The 20971-nt window shown below is 36.7% G+C and overlaps 2 protein-coding genes across 2 annotated transcripts; both read right to left on the bottom strand.

The window, feature by feature from the left end:
• Positions 1–2325: 2325 nt before the first annotated feature.
• On the bottom strand, positions 2326–12961 carry LOC131849966 (synaptic vesicular amine transporter-like). The gene is made up of 11 exons (XM_059200105.1): positions 12871–12961; positions 11778–11897; positions 10289–10444; positions 9658–9840; positions 8998–9096; positions 8138–8178; positions 6513–6683; positions 4941–5102; positions 4102–4255; positions 3495–3670; positions 2326–2415 (listed from the first exon to the last, which is right to left on the bottom strand). The coding sequence occupies exons 1-11, from the start codon at positions 12959–12961 to the stop codon at positions 2326–2328; spliced, it is 1443 nt and encodes a 480-aa protein (XP_059056088.1).
• Positions 12962–17892: 4931 nt separating this feature from the next.
• LOC131849950 (large ribosomal subunit protein mL54) lies at positions 17893–20964 on the bottom strand. The gene is made up of 3 exons (XM_059200084.1): positions 20691–20964; positions 19609–19754; positions 17893–18093 (listed from the first exon to the last, which is right to left on the bottom strand). The coding sequence occupies exons 1-3, from the start codon at positions 20806–20808 to the stop codon at positions 17935–17937; spliced, it is 423 nt and encodes a 140-aa protein (XP_059056067.1). The 5' UTR covers positions 20809–20964; the 3' UTR covers positions 17893–17934.
• Between the last annotated feature and the right edge of the window lie 7 nt (positions 20965–20971).

The following is a 20971-nucleotide window of genomic DNA, read 5'->3' as shown; positions in this document are numbered from 1 at the left end:
TCTTTTTTAATGGATGATGATGGAATTGTGCTTTTGACTGATCTAAAATATAGTAGCCCTGAGCTAGAGGTTAACCTTTGTAAGTGGGGGGAAGGGGATTGTCAGATCAGTCAGATCGACCTCCGCGCGGTTCCCCCTGGAAATCATCGTGATACATTCCCGGTGAATTTGTCACTTTGGGCTAACTGATCTGACTTCATGTTCATCCTATCATCCTCCACTGGTGCCCCGCCAGCGTAAACCGTTAGCGCAGGCGGGTGCACCATTCCATTGTCATCTTTTAAAAAAACCTTAGTAAGTTATTTACCGGGAGTCAAAGAGTCTATCTATCTAGTCCCAAGCTAAGTAGAGCTTGTTTTATGGGTGCTAGACAACTGATAGAAATAGATACATTTTTTCGTAATAAGAAAACACCCAGACCAATACAATCATACTCAAGAATACAAATTTTTGTGCGAGGAATCGAACCCACGACCATTGGAGTAAGGCGGTGAGCTAATCGTCGAATTCGAAAGTGAGATAGATACCCGTGCACCGGCCTGAGGTAACCGCCTTCATAGTTATCTCACTTTAATCAAAGAATATAAGTTAAAGATATATTTTTTATACTACTATGGTGGCAACCAAGCATACGGCCCATCCGATGGTAACAATTACCGTAGGAACACCTGATACACCCGGGGTGTCACGTGCGCATTGCCAACCCTTAAGAAACCTTAATGTACCTTCTTAAAAATCCAAGGAGGGTTTGAATGTACAGAGTACAATAAAACATTAAAAACATATTACATAAAAATTTATTAAACCAATTCAAATAATGATACAAGTAAACAGTTTCATTTTATAATGGTGAAAAATAGAATACAATAGAAAATCCCATCAAAAACATAAATGTTAAATGATAGCCGAGTTTAATATTATGATATATGCCTTGATTGTTGACTTCTACGACAAAAGAGGTGAGATCTAAATGGGGGCCAAGTTCAATGGTCTGTCCTGAAATGTATTTATAACAATATAAAATATCATTTTTTCTTATAACTTAGGATAATATACTGAAGCCTAAGGTCTAACTTGACCAGTTCTCATATACCAATTATTACTTTCGATTGCTAGTTACTACTAATAATAAAATAGGAACCGACAAGTTACATGTTTAGAACTTGCGAAGGCTACAGTATATTTCGTATATGAAAACTACCAGGCCTTCTGATGACACGATGAAAAAAAATAACACGCCTGTTTAATGATATTTATTGATTAATATTTAACACAACAATTGGACATTCGCAAAAATGCCATTCTCATTAATCTCTATATAATGCATCAATCTTACTCTATTTTGAAAATGACAACATAGGTTAATAGGCCGAATCCTTTTGCCTTTCCCTGAAAAGGGAAAAACTTGAAGGTTAATGTAACTACTGACTTGTGGAGAATGTGGAGAAGATGTGGGTGATCTAAATCATATTGTGTTTTCTTGCTCCTCTTACGATCGTTCTTTATTTATAGAGACACTCATCTCATTAGAAATTCCTTTTCCTTCATCCATTGTATGCCTATTAGCTCATCCTAGTCCTATAATTTATAAATCTCTTGCGTCTTTTATTTCCCATAATAACCTTAAACTTTAAAACCCATGATCACTAATTCCGAGTATATTCAAAATTTAACCCGTTCCTTTCCATTATCCCGTCTCGTTTCCCGTTTTTAGTGGCATAATAGGCAACACTAGCCTCTTGCCAAAGAAATGAAAAAAAAAACTACTGACTAGGCAGTATGGGCAATGCTCTTCGCCTGTTTAAATTGGACGAATTTTAAAACAACAACAACAAGAACCAAAAAAATAGATTAACGTGTCAAAGGCTTTACGGTCTAAGGATCTTTGTCTGATCATTGAAAAGGAAATGGACGAATATGGAAATAAAATTAACGTGTCAAACCTGAGATTAACACAAGGTTGTAAACACATTACCATTTTGTTTTCAATCATATTTGTACAGAAGACAGTGAAACTTACTATTTATTAAGACCTTGGTAACCTGTTCTTTGCAAATAAAGAATTAATTTTTTTTTATAACAGACGGGACATACGAGTATGCGGCTCACCTGATGGTAAGTGATTACCGCCGCCTATGAGCACCCGTAACACCAGGGAAATAGCAAGTACGTTGTCGGCCTTTTAAAGAGGAATAAGCTCTTTCCTTGAAGGTTTCAATATTGTATCGGTTCGGAAATACCATCGCTGGAAGGTGATTCCACAATGTGGTTGTGCGTGGCAAAAACTTGAATGTGAATTGTGAATTTGAAATTATAAATTATGTTTTAATGTAATGGCGTGTATATTTGAGGTCTTAACGGAGTCACCTCACCCTCTTCACTCTCTTCTTCATCATCAGGAGTGTTTGCGCCCCACTGGAAAAAAGTACAAGATAATAATAATAATAATAATAATCATCATCTGATTTCAAAGAGCACCTTTTTTGTACAGATATTTTATATCTATAACTTTTGTTTGAAACAATTTAATATATATCTTATCACTATAGAGTTATTTTGAAAAAAAGACGATTTTCAATACTTTATTTTTATATTTTCATACCTTTCCCATCAACTTAAATCAAAATTTCTTTCTGAATATTATTATTCACGTATTTGCGTACTTATTTGTATATATTGCGCCAGAACTAATCACATCAATATTTTCTTGGACTAAATTTCACATTTCTAATATAGTGTACAAGTTGACCGTTCATTTGTAAAAAAAAATGGCTACCATCACCTATATCTTTAATCCTGACTAATATTATAAATGTGAAAGTAGGGATGTTTGTTACTCTTTCACGCAAAAACTACTGAACCGATCATCATGAAATTTTGTACACATGTTCTTAGAGGTATTAGACTGAACATAGATTTTTTTCCAATCTAAATTTATTTTGGGGCTTTTGTTTTTATACATGTCAATCCCATTATTACGAACTAATCGTAACAATTCTTAAAAATTATAAACCCAAACAAATAATTATCAACTGAGAGGGATCTATTTATTAAATCGCTTTTATCAGCGCACACAAACACAGCGCAATCTCAGTAATAGAGGCATGTAGTATGCTTTGAATAGCACCCACATCAAATTTGAACATAGGAAGCTTTTTATTAAAAAAAAACAAATATTTTTTATTCAATGCGAGCGAATCCGCGGGTAAAAGCTAGTATATATATATATGAACAGTATCGTAGACATTACGTTATCATGTGACGCCTGTCCATGTGTTAACATTCTTGAGGACTGCAGCGCGAGTCGCATCTCAGCTGATAAGATGATAGGCGTCCAAGACCTACCTCAAAGTAGCCTTGTTCGAAGGAAACAAAACTCTGATAAGATCCCGTATATATAAGCTCAATCTGACGATATATATCTTTGTACATCAAAACATTCTGTTCCATTTTCGTAGACCAAAATGACGCATAAAAGTCACGACGAAATGTACTTGGATTTCTACGTGGATTCTCGCGCGGTCGGCATCCTGACTGACCTGTTCTGAAAGGGGCTGCTCTGAAAGAGTTCTGTACAAGAACCCAGCGTAAAGCAAATTGAGCACTCCGAGCGTTCGGAGTGCAGTCTCGAATCCCACGCACCAGGACATCGCGCCTCCCACTATTGGACCTGTTGGATCAAACAGCAATAATTTCTAATCAAGCAAAATATATTATACTTGTCTTTAGAAGGATCAAAAAATGTGAACATACTAATATCATAAATGCGACTTATGCCCGTATGTTCGTTACCTTTTCACGAGTAGATGGCTGTAGGGAACATAATAAAAATTGACATGAACATAGACTATATTACTAGGAAGGATAAATACTACTTATTATCTTAGAAAATAATCTAGGACGGGGTAAAATAGGCAATAAAAGTTGACGCATACGAACTGGTTAGAAAAAGTGGTACCATTATAACAATAGATTTTACTCGTAACTTTTGTTTTACCAGATCAGCCAGATAGATACATGGTAAATCATGGGATTCAGTTCCTGTCTGTAAGAGATTGTCGTTGAGATACCTATATAAAAGATAATTTAAAAAAGTTGTACCGAGTGCGTATGCGACGCTGGAGGTGGCCTGCAGCAGCGCGGCGAGATGCGGCAGACGGCGCGCGTGCCGCGACAGCAGCGCCGCCACCAGCGCCGCGTCCGCCGCGCCCAGCCCGCCGCCCAGCGCCGCGTGCGGCAACACCAGCGACGACACCTGCCGCAACATCCCACGCTACACCTGGCACGACACCCCACGCTACATCTGGTACAACACCCCACGCTACATCTGGTACAACACCCCACGCTACATCTGGTACAACACCCCACGCTACATCTGGTACAACCCCCCACGCTACATCTGCTACAACACCCCACGCTACATCTGGTACAATACCCCACGCTACATCTGGTACAACACCCCACGCTACATCTGGTACAACACCCCACGCTACATCTGCTACAACACCCCACGCTACATCTGGTACAACACCCCACGCTACATCTGGTACAACCCCCCACGCTACATCTGCTACAACACCCCACGCTACATCTGGTACAATACCCCACGCTACATCTGGTACAACACCCCACGCTACATCTGGTACAACACCCCACGCTACATCTGATGCACAGCCCGCCGACAACTGCATTACGCACCCCACGCTACACTTGCCGCAAGCACCCCACGCTACACCTGGCGCCCAGCCCCCCGCCCAGCGCCGCATCGACATCAAAATGTGCTCACTAACACTTGTCCAAAATCTCACCATATAGTTGAATCTAACGAGACATGGGGCGCTGTGCTTTAGTGAGCTATTTCTATAAATTTTGATTTACACTATTTTCATCACCGGAGAGTAAGAAATACATATAAAGTAGAAGGTGGTTGATGATATTACAGATCTGGCATGTGGAACAGCTAGAGCAGCTAACCCCACAGCAATCTGGCCCGTTATGGCCACACGCTCAGCGCCGAGCCGCCGGGAGAGTCCACCCAGGGTACTCGCTGCTATCAGGTAGCCAACACTGTCAGGTATGAACACTGCTCCTGTTTGCCAACGCTGCAAATAAATAGGAAAAGAAATTCATACTGTACATAATTGGAACTATTTGGTTCTATCAAAAGAGCAACACACAAGTTTCTTGCTCATTTTTCTTGTGATGAATCTGCGTTCCGAATGAGCGGTTGAATAAAAAATATGACTATTCAAAAGTGCTTGTATTGAGTTTGTTTGAATAGAGATTATTTCTATTTCTAAAATCATATACTTTTATATACAGCCATTCTGAAGTGAAGCATTACATACATTTGGAAATTTATTTATATTTATATAGTAGATTCGTTTTAAACAGAGATATTGTTTTATGTAAATTAAACTGTTTCTTTATATATTAGGTACTGATATTATAAATGCGAAAGTTTGTGAGTATAGATGGATATTTGTTATTCTTTCACGCAAAGATTACTGCCGGATTTTGATGAAACTTTACAGTGACATAGCTTATAAATCAGAATAACACATAGGCTATAATTAAAAAAATAACATTATGTACTCCTTCTCTATATAAAATACTAACTGACCCGCGCGACTTCGTCTGCATCACACTTACTTGACATTTATCATTATATTTTACTCACTTACTTATAATTGACCATTAAAAAACATTACAGATCCTACCCTTTATTTGTTATTGTTAACTAGCTACTCGCCCCGCTACGCCAGGGTGTACATGTATTATATATATAAACCTTCATCTATAATCAATATCGAATCCGTTGCGTAGCTTTAAAGATTTACTTTGTTTTATACTATGTAATGAAGTCTGTGATCAAATTGAGAACAGATTGATAGTCTATTCTATTCTTTTGTATTTTTTATTATGTTCGAATTTCGACTACTGGGCGACCACTATATATATAATGCTGCTGCTCCTCCCGCGACTTCGTCCGCGTGGAATTTAACTTCATTTTTCTATAATAAAAGTAGCCTAAGTTACTAGGTAGTAGCCTTATTACATCAGCTACCTGCCAAAAAAAGTCTCGTCAAAATCGGTCCGGCCATCTCAGACATTAGCCGGAACAAACAGACCAACAGACAGACAGACAAAAATTGTAAAAAGAAAAATATTTTGTATTCATATTCATATGCATGTAGTAAAAAACGGTTATTTCAATATTACAAACAGACACTCCAATTTTATTTACATGTATAGATAATAGCTAATATATATATCATTGTTTTTGATTAAAGCATGCTGTCAGCATTGAATTTTAAGTTATTTTTTTTCTACAAGAACATTACTGTCAATTATACACTATTCAATTATAAAATATTTTTTTTGTAAAGAAATTGTTTTATACGACTTATGAATTTGTTCTGGTAAATTTAGGACAGACTCTGGCAATTTATTGTAGCTAAAAAGGACTTGTATCCAGAGCCGTAAAATATTAAATAAAAAATATAATAAACCTGCGGATGAAACTTCTTCATAATCCAAAGTGGTAGACAGGGCTCCAGAGCCGCCATGACGCTGGTGGTAAGGAGAATAGCCCCGACACAAGCACCAGTTGCCTCCAGTTTTGCTACACTCAGAGCTCCCCATAGATCGTTTTTGGAGGCATCACATGATATCGTGGATACCTGCGAATGGCAGAAATAGAAATATAGATATACTAGCTGTTCCCGCGACATCGTCCGCGTGGAATTTAACGTTATTTTTCTAAAATAAAAGTAGCCTAAAGAAATAAAAATTATTTTTTTCGTCTTAATTTATTCGTTCCATTAGGTACTGATAGGTTCGGTAAGACATTTACATCCTGCATCATCCCTTATTTTATCCCCATGGGGGTTGAATTTATCAAAATCCTATTTAAGCGAACGTCTTCATCATAGTAGCTTCAATCTTTACTTTCAGTTCAATCAGTCGGAAATCTAAGAAGATTAATATAAATTTTCATCCCCTATTTTATCCCATTAGGGGTGGAATTTATCAATATCCTTTCTTAGAGTATGCCTACGTCATAGTAGCTTTATGCATGCAAAGTCTTAGCCCGATCGGTTTAAAATTGATAAAGTTTCATACAAACTTTCATCCCCTATTTTATCCCCTTGGGAGTAGAATTAATCAAAATTCTTTCTTAGCGGATGCCTACGTCATAGCATCTACCTGCATGCCAAATTTCAGCCCGATCCGTCCAGTGGTTTGGGCTGTGCGTTGATAGATCACTATGTCAGTCAGTCACCATTGAGTTATATATATTTAAAGACCGACTGTTATCTTAGATGGGGTAGACAGAAGCACTGTCATTTGTTGATGTCATGGCGTCATAACATGTTTTCTATTTATCTCTGAAATCTCAAATTCAAATTCAAAATATCTTTATTCATGTAGGTCTATTACAGACTTTTCATCATCTGCTTCTTCCTTATCTCATTTATTTGTGGTTGGCGTAATATGTTTTTCTCTTCCATTCATCCCTGTTCGCAGTCATCTCGTTATTTACTCCCTTTCTTATCATATCATCTTTCACACAGTCCATCCTCTGCCCTTATAACCATCTACATTCATATGTAATTAAACAAACTTTTATGATATGTCAAATCTACCGTCAGTTCGGAACGATTTCGAAATGAGAAGAACGGAAAGAAACTCAGCTCATATTCTTTTAAAATAAATATTGTACATGTTCACAATAATACAGAGTCTTCAGAGTTAAAATTCAAATTTGTGAGAATAGAGTGATCACCAGCATTATTTAATTGGATAATAAATTTATTATATCTATTCTCATTTTTTATAATATTATTTTTTGGTTTATTATCGGCGTTTCTTTCTTCAGAGAGTCAATCAGAAATGTAAATTTGTTGAGATACTCTTAAATATATTAAAATTTTATTTCGTGTTCTGTAATAGAAATACAAAACAAAATACTTTGTCGTCAAGCCTGGAAAAGCGGCACTACATACCATTGAAGTACATATAAAATTTCATCCAAATCGGTTCAACCGTTTAGGAAATTTTACATGACAAACACACATATAGAATAATTACATATATTAAAGTAGCGTAATTGAAATTAGATAATATGACATACTTGGTTGAATACTTCTTTATCCAAAAACATGTATTGCATGACTGAAACAAATATAAAATAACTTAAATGTTATATTTAATTCACACAGCGCCATCTAGTCCCAAGCTAAGTAGAGCTTATGTTAAAATACTAGACAACTGATTTATATAATTATATAGATACATTATTCATGTAAATTTCTGTTTATTATGTATCTCATAACATACATACATAGAAAATATATACAATTATAAAATATTATAATTATACTTATAAATACAATTTTTTATATTTATTACTAGCTGTTCTGGAATTTAACTTTATTTTTCTGAAGTAAACGAATTTTTCTAAAATATAAATAGCCTAAGTTACTCCTTATTACATCAGCTAACTACCAAAAATAGTCCCGTCAAAATCGGTCCAGCCATTTCAGAGATTAGCCGGAACAAACGGACAGACAAAAATTGTAAAAAATGTTATTTTGGTACATGTACAGTAAAAAACGGTTTTTTCATTACAAACAGACACTTCTATTTTATTAATATGTATAGATTTCAAAAAGTAACACGTAAGTTTCTTACTCATACTTCTTGTGATGAGTCTGCTTTCCTAATGAGTGATAGAATAAAAAAATATAACTATTCAAAAGTGCTTAAAATAGAGAAATATGAATCTTTATTAAAATAAACTTAATACAAGCACTTTTGAATAGTCATTTTTTATTCTACCACTCATTCGGACTACTAGTTTCTTTAATTATAAATTATTTCTATTTCTATGGTGCAAGAATCAAACTCTCGTCCAATATGTCGCGTCACGTATGCTAAAACCACTAGACAATTGAGGCCGTCAATGTAGAACAGTATAATCATAATTCTTACCTAGATCAGCGAGTAGAGAAGTAGATAGGAGAAGAAATGGTGCACCAGGACTCCAAAGGGCATAAGCTGCTCCCCCGAATGGGTAGCCAATTAACACTCCTGGAATAAATGCGATATTAATAGCAATAATAATCCAGGACATCCACACAGCGCCATCTAGTTGCACTTTTAGCACTGATGAATTACAAATCGTTGAATTTCTTGGCTTGTTCAATACTATAACACGTATGTAATGTACATATATTCCTCTTCACACTACACTATCTACTGCTGAAAATGACATTAAAATCCGTTGCGTAATTTCAAAGATACTTCATTAGTACTAAAAACAAACTATCTTCTTTTAATATCATTTTAAAATGTCAATTTTTTCTACAATATTGATATGAACCCTGACACTTTAGACTTAGATGTATTAGTGCTAGTTGGTAGTTTATATTTACACATTTCAATTTTATAATGTAAAAAGCTAAAACAATTATTTCAAAGAGCAACACGCTCGTGTTGTTCTTGTGATGAGACAGCTTTCCGTATGAGCGGTAGACTACAAAAATAAGTAATGACTATTTGAAATGTGTGTTTATTTGAATAAAGAATATTCTATTCTATTTAATTCCATTCTATACCTTTCTATTCTATTCTATACTGTAATATTTGTACCTAATGCAACAGCGCCTAATAAAACCCCAATAGCTCGGTCTCGTTGATGTAGTGGAAGTGTCGCAGCTGCCAACGACAAACCAGCTACTCCAGCCAACGCCGCTCCAGCACCATGCGCCACCCGAGCAGCACCAGCACACCACGCGCCAGCAGACCCATCGCGGCTACTGCATGCCATGAATACTGGAAAAAGAGGGGGAAAGGGATTGTTAGTAATGGGAAACATTATAATTACCCCATTGCTATGATAATGTATGAAGTCAGGTTGACCACGCGCTTCCCCTGAATACCATGATAAATTTCACCTTATCCTCGGGACACCAGTGGAGGATGATAAGGTGACCTCATGTTTACCTTATTATCCTCCACTGGCCTCCATTTATCGCCAGCGTAAACCGTTAGCGCAGGCGGGTGCACCATTCCATTATCATCACATGCTATTGCAAAAAACAAAAAATCTAATCAGTGTTCGCAATGTGAACAGACCAGTCCCCAGAAGCAGCACCCGTTCACGAGTATGACGGATGAGCCAGCCATATATGCACTCGACCATATTAGAGGGTGATCCAAATTAAAAAATGATGTGTGTTGATATCTTTAATGTATCTAATGGTAAATTGTGTTAACATACCCATAGCTGCACCAGCCAACACCATGGTACCAGCGCGAAGAACTTTCGCAGGTCCATGCTTGCAGACGGCAACTCCAGCAAAAGGTGCGGTAATCAGCTGTGATGCTGCTTTAGCGCCGAGCACCAAACCTACCACCGCTTGGGATCCTCCTATACCTGTTGAAGTGGCGATATTTATGTCTATATATGTATATATATTGCTAAGTCAAAATAAAAATTCAAACAAAAATAATAAAAATATTTAGAAGTTACCATTGATGGGTATTAAAAATTTATAGTAGCCGATTCTCAGACATACTGAATTTGCATATAAAATTACATAAAGATCGGTCAAGACGTTTCAGAGGAGTATGGTAACTAACATTGTGACACGAGAATTTTATATACCTGATTTTATATATAAGACTAGCTGTCCCGGCAAACGTGGTTTTGCCTTAAATAAAAAAAAATAGGGATGGACTACCCCTAACATTTAGGGGGATGAAAAATGAAAAATAGATGTTGGCCGATTCTCAGACCTACTCAATACGCTCACAAAATTTCATGAGAATCGGTCAAGACGTTTCGGAGGAGTATGGGAACGAAAACTGACACGAGAATTTTATATATAAGATTTTGTGTATAATCTTAATGTAACGCGATGTAAGGCACAGAATTAGTGCAGGATGGATGAAATGGCGACAGGTCTCGGGAACGACATGCCACCCCCGAATACACTTGAAACTAAAGGGTAAAGTATATAAATCTATCGTAAGACCTGCCATTTTGTATGGATCTGAACGTTGGGCCGTAAAGGGGATGGACGAAAGGCGTATGCATGTGGCAGAAATGCGAATGTTAAGATGGATGTGTGGGGTTACCAGGAGTGACAGAATAAGGAATGTGTATATACGAGGAAGTTTGAAAGTTGCGCCGGTTATAGAAAAGTTGCGAGTTAACACATTGAGATGGTATGGACATGTTATGCGGAGGAACGAGGACCATGTCTTATGGAAAGTGTATAATATGAATGTGGATGGATGTAAAGGGAGGGGACGCACTAAGAAAAGATGGATGGATTGTGTGAAAGATGATATGAATAAAAGAAGAGTATGTTCAGATATGACGACCGATAGAGAGCAGTGGAAGAGAATGACATACTGCGCCGACCACAAATAATGGGATAAAGGCAAGGCAATGATGATTTTGTGTATAATTTTAATTTAATTATTTACAAAATGATGTATTTATTTCAGTTTTCAGTACTAGATGGCGCTATATAAAGAGAACACACCGCTTCACTTCCGATGTTCGCGGGTTCGATTCCTCGCACGGCACAAACATTTGTATTCCTGAGTATGATTGTTTGTATCGATCTGGGTATTTTCTATGTATGTATTTACGAAAAACTAATGTATCTATGTACACATAACTAACTTGGGTCTAGATGGCGCTGTGTGAATTGTCCAAAAAAAAAAAAGATAGGGATATATAATTGTTCTTTCTGTACCTTGAGTATCTTCAGTATTGATGTTATGCACGGTGCTGTTGAGGAGCATAGCGAGGGGTGCATCATGAGTCGTCCATAGCTCCAACGACTCACCACGCACCCAGTCAGGTATTATTGGAACTGAAATAAATAAATAACACAGCGCCATCTAGTCCCACGGTAAGCAGAGCTTGTTTTATGGGTACTAGACAATTGATACAAAAATGTACTTAGATTTTTTTTGTAAATACATACATAATATACAAAGAAAACATCCAGACTCGATGAATCGAACCCGCGACCAAAGGAAGTGAAGCGGTGTGCCACACTACACGGTGAACTAGGGTTTTGAACTTGGCCATCATGTTTTATCCCTAACTCTAACGCTCTTTTATAGGAATGGGTATAAACTTTTACAATAAGTTAAGGGGCGTCCATAAATTACGTGAGGTGTTTTTTTTAATTATCTGTAATGATGTCGAGATGTCGTCAGATTTTATTCAACCCCCTCCCCCATCCCCCAATTCACGTGAGATTTTTCAAAATGTGGGTTTCTTACGTAAACGCGTTAAATAAAAAGAAAAAAATTGCTTCGTGCTTTTACTTACGACTAGTTAAGACTAGTAATCAATATTGCTGACTGTTATAAGTGTAATAAGCGTGTACAATCTGGATTAAATGGACCAAGATAGTATAATTTATTTTTGTTTATTTGACGAGACCCCCCCCCCCTCTCTCCAATGTAAGATCACGGGCGGATCCAGATTTGGCGCCAGGAGGGGGTCATATAATCGTGGTCAAGCCAAGAACTTTAGATACAAGTAAAAAGTAGGTATTTTATTAGTGTACGTAAGTACTGCACTTAAAAATATTTATAAAATCTGTATGGCGACAAAATATATAAATAAAATCATTATGTTTAATTAGTGGTCCACCTAAATCCTGGACTCAGGGGGGTCATGCCCCCATGACCCCCCTGGATCCGCCGTTGCTAAGATTAGATCCCCTCCCCCCTAAACATGTCACGTAATTTATGGACGCCCCCTTTCCATCAGGTGGTCCAACGTCTTAATTAAAGTTCCAATTGCTTAAAAAAACTCAAAATGTAACTTACCTAAAACCGTCAGGAGCACATTGTCTAAAAAGAACGTGAAATAAATCAAGGCAAAGGCGAGAGCGCCGTTACTTTGCACTACTTCCTTCATGGTCCCATATCCCAACAAAGGCTCTATGAGACTAGTTCACGCACTCGGACCAACCTATCAAATGAACGAATCTGTTTTAGATACAGTGTTGCCAACATAATTTGAGGAAATCCACTAGTTAAATATCTAAAACCACAAAATTGAGAAAGTGAAGAAAATTTCACACATTCGCACTGATCGGCTCGCATCGGTCGGAGCAATCATGCTCACTAAAATGTCCAGACATGTGGCGGCGTGGTGGGCCGGGTTATTGGGCTCCCTAAAATAAGGTCGAGCGCAGTGATAGCTGGCTTGTGAACGAGTGCTGCTTGTAGGGACTGATCTGCTCTTATCACTACGACTGATTTAATCTTATTGTTATATTTATATTTGACCCAAATAAATTAGAGCTGGTTGGTAGTTTGTATTCACACGTTTCGACTTGTAAATGTAAACAAGGATTATTTAAAAGAGCAACACACAAGTTTCTTGCTCGTTCTTCTTGTGATGAGAGAGGTTTACGAACGAGCGGTAGATAAAAAAAAATTGTTATGACTATTCAAAAATGCATAAATTAAGTTTATTTGAATAAATGATTTTCTAATCTACTCTATTCATCGTCCTTTCTAATACCCATTACCAAAGAGGAAATCTTCTCTCTCTCTTCCGGTCTCTTCTCTCTCTCTATCTCTTCCGGATTTCGTGTTTTCGGAGAAATACAACCCCGGATTCTTCAAGTCTATGGTGAATAGATTTCTTCACCCAGAAGAAATCTATTCACCATAGACTACATCCTAGGTCTTGCATTCATTTACCATCAGATGACTTAAGACCAAGCCCATCATTACATAGTATAAAACAAAGTCGCTGTCGTTGCCCCGTCCGTATGTATGCTTAAATCTTCAAAACTACGCAACGGATTTTGAAGCGGTTTTTCTTAATAGATATAGTGATTCTAGAGGAAGGTTTATATACATAATACATGTACTGGATATAATGGAATGGTGCATGCACCTGTGCGTCCACCTTTCCATTATCATACACAACAAAAAATGTACCACGTCAGGTTGACCTCCACGCGGTTCCCCCTGAAAACCATCGTGATAAATTCTGATGAATTTGTCACGATTGGCTAACTGACCTGACCTCATTCTCATCTTATCATCTTCCACTGGTACCCCGCCAGCGTAAACCGCCAGCGCAGGCGGGTGCACCATTCCATTATTATCCATAAAAAAATCTACCAATAGTAATGGGTAAATTCGCTAAAGTGGCAACACTGAATTTAAACATTGAGCCTCGCTACCCCATCTGTGTCGGGGTGATAACAAACGGCCATGTTTCCAATCAGTGTTCTCTCGCGCGTATGCACTTCATTCTAACACAATTTTCTGGCTTGTACGCCTGCATTGGTTTATAGTAGTGTTTCTCAAACTGTGGTCGAACATGGGTGTCTGTTAATACAGCCAACTTCATTCCGCCTCAAAACTAAATACGTCAAAGGTTTTTTGAAGTTTCGTTACGCAATTAATTTGTGAACGCACCCTAATTGACAGGTACCAGCCTGGTACGTGATGATGCGGGTCGAATGCTCAGATGGTAGGTGATGATGGTAGGCTTCAGCAGATTACGGGTTGTAGAAAATGATAGAATTGCTTATAGTCTTGAATTAAATGGTTAAATACTGTGATAATTACAAATTTGGTGGAGTGAACAAAATGCACGTTAGATCGGTCGGTTGATATTTTAAGTCTGTTACATTACGTTGCATATTTAAATTGGATGGGTGTGCGGTCCAATCAGAACGCTCCTTTTGTGTTGCGTTTTGTTTCTGCTTGTACGCGACACAGCCATTTGTATGGGAAAATAAAATTGTTGTTTTTACTATTTTACATGCAATTTCTTCATATTTTATCGCCGTTTAAACTTTCCCTGGACTTTCACAAATATTTCAACACAAATTACCCAAATCGGTTCAGCCGTTCTTGAGTTTTAGCGAACGAACAGCTATTAATTTTTATATATATATATAGATAGATAGATTGAACTCTTGCGGTCCACCTGATGGTAAGTGATTGCCCATGAGCACCCGCAACACCAGGGGAATTGCAAGTGCTCTTACCCCGTCCCCCCATGATTACGTAAACATTTCTCAATTAATGTATTGTTTTTTTAGCAAAGACAATGTGAGGATTGCCATTCGCTTAAAAAAGTAAATTACTACCGATGACGTAATCATCACCTAGACTCCCCCACCCCCCATGTTATAAAAAATCATCCCCCATGCTTACGTAAACATTTTTCAATTATTTTTTTTTTAGCAAAGACAATGTGAGGGTTGCCATTATCGTAAAAAAGTAAATAACTACCGATGACGTAATCATCATCTAGACTCCCCCACGCCCTATGTCATCCAAAATAAGCAAAGCAAAGACCCCCCGCCCGACCCCCATAGTGCTTACGTAATACTTGAACGGCCCCATAGGCCGAAAAATGCCGATTTTAAAATACAAATTCTTGTTCACTTGTGGGTGATCGAAAAAGTTTTAGAAACACAGGTTTGCGGGGTAGATTTAGTTGATAATGATCTTAAAGTAAGACCAGATAGGATTTTGATTGCATTAGGATATACCTTATTATTTGGATGGTTTAAATGTCTAATTAGAACTGGACTACGAGGCTATATCTCGCAGACGATCTGTTCAATTCAATTCAAAAATCATTTATTCATGTAGGACATTTTAGCCGCTTATGAACGTCAAGTTTATACATTATAATTTTTTTCCCTACCGTCCAGTTCAGTTCGGTTTCGGAATTGGGAGATATTCCGAGTGATATGTACTAAATTATACAGTATATCTCATCATTTCATCATTGCCTTGCCTTTATCCCATTATTTGGGGTCGGCGCAGTATGTCATTCTCTTCCACTGCTCTCTATCGGTCGTCATATCTAAACATACTCTTCTTTTATTCACATCATCTTTCACACAATCTATCCATCTTTTCTTAGGGCGTATAGGTATACAGATGTAAAGGGAGGGGCCCTTTACATCTGTATACCTACATATAAATAAAATTGGAGTGTCTGTTTGTAATATTAAAATAACCGTTTATTAATACATGCATGTGAACATAAATGCGGTACATAGACCAAAATTATATTGTTTACAATTTTTCTCTGTCTGTTTGCTCCGGCTTATCTCTGAAATGGCTGGACCGGTTTTACGGTACTTTCACTGGCTTTAAAAAAAAAGTTCAATTCAATTGAGTTTCTTGCCAGTTCTTCTCAATTGTATATAATTATATACCAAACTGGACGGTACGGAAAAAAATTATAATGTCTAAAATGTCCTACATGAATAAATGATTTTTTAATTTGATTTATACTGTAAGATCCCGTGAATTTTTCTTGTATGTATAAATAATAAACGTGTCAAATTTAAGAAGTATATGACAGTCAGATTGTTGGTCCTTCCAGATATAGATTTGTTTTTATCTTCAGTCAATTGTTAATAATGTCATCTACATTTCTAACAATTCCCTTTGCCCTCGGTTGAAAAGCTTGCATATGACCTTTTATAGATCATATGCAACCAGTGGGCTAATTATCTATCTTCGTTCGCAACGATTTTCGTACGTAACGTAGTGAAAATGACGTCATCTGTCAATAATGCGATTATACTGACGCCATTTGACGCTGCAACTAGCATTGTTTTACATATCGATAAAAATATTTCTATCGAATGTCGATTTAGTAAACCTTTCAAATCAACCAACTAGTTTATTAACCCAACAAGTTAAAATGTATCCTTCTAAAAGTACAAGCTATCTAATGTACTCACTTTTTAAATTGGTCGGATTAACAATATTCCGCTGCAGCTTCATAGTAGTGTTTTATCGATAGAAATGTTTTATGTTGCCGTCAATCGATCTTACTTCATCGCATTTATTAAATTGAAATGATTTTATTGCATCACAACTTCAACAGAAATAATTTCGTATAGTGTTACATAATTAGCCCACTGGTGGTCACGACAAGTGTTTTCAACCATATATGATATAGATAGAAGGGTTAACCCTCCACGCGGTTCCCCTCATCTTATTGTTACTGATTTGTAGTGTATTTGTCATGATGGGGTGATTAGCCCTAGTTTAAAAAAATTAAATATCAACATTTTACTACTTTAGCGCCATCTAGCGGCCAGTAATAAAGTATAATGTGTAAGAAGCACTATTTTTTTTTTATGGATGATAATGTAATGGTGCACTTGCCTGCGCTAACGGTTTACGCTGGCGGGGCACCAGTGGAAGATTATAAGATGAGTATGAAGTCAGGTCAATTAGCAATTAGGTTTCCATGGGGAACCGCGTGGAGGTCGACCTGACATGGTACATTGCTAGCAATGAGATCATCAGTCGACATTACTAACAATCCCCTTTTCCCCCAGAAAATGATAACGACTTAGGCTTTGAAGCTACCGCAAGGGAAACCCCAAGTAGCGCCCGTAACTTTTGACACGGGTCTAGGTTTAAAAGGCCCTTTTAGAATGCATTAACACTCACCTTCACTACTTGCAGGTTTCCTCCAGGCCCAACTAAGACCGGGATAAACCCATTCCTAATACAATTCACTTCAGTACCCAAAACACAACCGGCACGCTCTGCGCTCGTCGACTGAATGCCGCGGCTCACCCAACAAAAGAGGATTATTCAACTACCGACCTCCATATTTATAGACCGCAGTCAGTGTAGTAGATCGATCTATAAATACTAGATGGCGCTATATAATATTCGTAATAATCTTTACATTGGATACTTCATTAGTATCAAACACAAACTACCTTCTTTGAATATCTTTTTAAAATATCGGATTTTTTCTACAACATTGATGTGAACTATAACAAATGTATAATAATAAAAAACAACGTTATATTTTTTATTTATTTATTTATCTAACAATAAAACTATTTAATTGTACAAGTAACCTAATTTCTAGAACTTTCGCAGTGACCGTAGTTTGTTATTTCGTTTCATGCCCGCTGCTCGAACCCTGAGCCAATACTCCTTCGTGTTGGGGTCCAGCTGCTCTATGGGCACCGGTTCTGTGCGTAGGGTCCACAGCCACTCGGGGTACTCACTATCATCTTTTATCTGAGGAACAAAGAGAGAAAATATTTATTTATCTATACACTTTATTGCAGGGGTGAAGTTACAGATGAATGTGGTTGGTTATAAGAGCAGAGGAACGCCGAAAAAGATATGGATGGACTTTTTTTTCGGACTACTCTAATGGTGTTGTCCGCAGCTGGCCTTTACAGCAGACGATAGGGGCGAGCGCAGACGGCACTCGAAACCCGCGGAAGGACATATGGAGCAGTGCTGACTTTTGCGAGAACTGAAGTTTATATGCCATTGCTCCCATGTTAACAGATTCGACTTTAGTCTGTATAATCGGGCATCGGAACAAAATAAACAATTATATAATACAGGTTTAGTTCGAACCTCGGCTCCATTCTCGAGCTCTCTAGTAATATCGATTCCCATTTGAATTGGACGGGGGATCGATCGCAGGGGACGAGGATGGACTGTGTGAATGATGATATGGTAAAGAATATATGACTTGTAATTAAAATATATTTATTACTGTATCTATCTTCTAATAGTTCCAAAGCTGAACAAGATGAAGACTCAGTGAACGCCGAAGGATATTTTCGATGAATGGAAGATTTGAAAAACATTACGCCGAACACAAATAATTTATATATCTTTTCCATCATAAGGGATTTGGATTTCCTGGTGAATTTATCAAATTATTAATTATAGACTGTGCTAACTGACCTGACCTCATGTTCATCTTATCATCATCTACTGGTGCCCACCTCCAAATCCAGCGTAAACATTCTTCAATATAATTAGCGCAGGAGGGTGCCTTTTGGAATATCATCTCTTCCCATTTTTAACAAAAATAATAATATATATTTTCCAGAGTGCCTTTAACTTTGATTTGAAGTGGTGGTGAAGAAATATTATTAATATGTGAAGATAAGAAAATTTGTGGAGTAAATAAAACGCTACACTTATAATTTAGACTGTTGATTAAATACAAATAAATATTAAATATACAAATAAAATAGTGGATGAAAATTTTATGAAAATTAATCATTTTTGAAGCTAGAATTATGATATTTTCTTTTAGTTACTTGGGTTAGATTATTGTATATTTTTTCTTTGATTGGTCAAGGTCACTATACTATGCTATACATATACATTAGAGAATGTATGAAAGTGGCACCGGTGTCGGAGAAGTTGAAGAGTAATCATCTATTTTGGTATGGACATGTAATGCGTAGGAATGAAGATCATATCCTAAGGAAGGTGTTACATATGAATAAGAGCAGAGGAAGGCCGAAAAAGAGATGAATGGACTGTGAGAAAGATAATATTGTAAGAAAGGGAGTAAATAACGAGATGACTGCGAACAGGAATGAATGGAAGAGAAAAACATATTACGACGACCACAAATAAATGAGATAAGGAAGAAGCAGATGATGATGGTCAAAGTCACTATAACTTAGACAAAGTCACGATACAGCTATTGTTATATAAATTTAAAAAATGTTTTTTTTATTCTGAGACACATGTAGAGAACACAAAATAATGAAATACCTTAACATCTTCCCCTGTGGTGTAAATATTAGAACCACAGACATAGTTAACTAGTTTTTCAGGATCAGTTTCTACTGGTAAGACTTTTTTCTCCATTGTTGTTAATTTACCTGCTTTTTTCTTGCCCTTTCCAAGCCCCATTACACCTGTAAACCATAAGTGTAATAGTCTTATATATAAAATTCTCATGTCACAATGTACCATACTCCTCTGAAACGGCTTGACCGATTTTTATGAAATTTTATATGCATATTCAGTAGGTATGAGAATTGGCTACTATCTATTTTTATACCCCTAAGTAATAAGGGTTGTCTAACCTAACATTATATTTTTATTTTATGGGCAAAATTTTTTATTTATAATTTTATTTTTATGTCACTAAAAAATATATACAACATTGTTATTGTATATACAACATTTGTAGCATGAACCCCAATTTTTAAATGCAATTTTAATTTATATGGCAAAACAAATTTTTGCGCAGCCAGCTAGATAACATATATATTATTGAAATTAAAGTCATTGTTAGTAATGTTCACTAATAACCCCATTTATCATGTCAAGATGACCACCACACAGTTTCCTCTGGAAACCATCTTGGTAAATTACCATTCGCCAAAATGAGCTGACTTGACATGAAGTCAAGTAAAAGCTCATTAAATAATGCTCCACGGGTGAACCGCTAGTGTTAACCGTTACCGCAGGCAAGTGCACCATTTCATTTATCATCATAAAATAACAGTCATCATTGTGTTCAATCATATTTTAGTAAATCCAATGATCATACAGTGATATATTAAAGTTAGTTAACTGGGGTAGCAGATTCAGCCAGAGGTAACGGCGTAAAGTCTACATCCAAGCAGTTCCCCCAAGGAAAATGTTATGGTTCCTATTGAATTGGTCATTGTGGGCTGACTGACTTAACCTTATACTCATTTTATCACCCTGTACTCCTGGCAGCGAGAAGCAAATACATCATTACATTATCATAAAAAAAAGTTAGTTAACCTAACCTGATATTACCAACAAGAATATGGCATGGAATTTTAATACAGAGCATATGAAACAAATGGACAACTTGCCTCCAGCGGCTGAAGTTTTCTTTACAGCGGCAAAACATGCTCCCAATGTGTGTATATTTGATTTTGAAACAGTCTGTCTTATTTGTAGAAAACTACGAACTATTGGTCCAGGATACATTGTCTTATTAATTAATTATTGATATTTACGAATCTAATATTTATATTTTCATGAACTTATTGTCACTAACAGTGTATATAGGATATTTAGAATGAAGTTAAATAATTAAATAACTCGTTATAAATAAATGTTTATTTGACTGATGACTGCATTTTTTTTATTC

Source organism: Achroia grisella, unplaced genomic scaffold (genome assembly GCF_030625045.1).
Source record: "Achroia grisella isolate CSIRO2021 unplaced genomic scaffold, CSIRO_AGI_Agris_v1 utg669, whole genome shotgun sequence".
In the NCBI taxonomy this organism is placed as follows: domain Eukaryota; kingdom Metazoa; phylum Arthropoda; class Insecta; order Lepidoptera; family Pyralidae; genus Achroia; species Achroia grisella.
This window is presented reverse-complemented; position numbering and strand designations above follow the sequence as displayed.

Excerpts from the sequence above, each read along its gene's own strand:
- LOC131849950 (XM_059200084.1), bottom strand. The coding sequence starts at position 20,808 with ATGTATCCTGGACCAATAGTTCGTAGTTTTCTACAAATAAGACAGACT. Across the intron at positions 19,755-20,690 it reads GAAAACTTCAGCCGCTGGAG|GTGTAATGGGGCTTGGAAAG; the intron begins GCAAGTTGTCCA and ends TATGGTTTACAG. Across the intron at positions 18,094-19,608 it reads CCACAGGGGAAGATGTTAAG|ATAAAAGATGATAGTGAGTA; the intron begins GTATTTCATTAT and ends TTTGTTCCTCAG.
- LOC131849966 (XM_059200105.1), bottom strand. The coding sequence starts at position 12,961 with ATGAAGGAAGTAGTGCAAAGTAACGGCGCTCTCGCCTTTGCCTTGATT. Across the intron at positions 11,898-12,870 it reads TGTGCTCCTGACGGTTTTAG|TTCCAATAATACCTGACTGG; the intron begins GTAAGTTACATT and ends TATTTATTTCAG. Across the intron at positions 10,445-11,777 it reads CAATACTGAAGATACTCAAG|GTATAGGAGGATCCCAAGCG; the intron begins GTACAGAAAGAA and ends CCACTTCAACAG.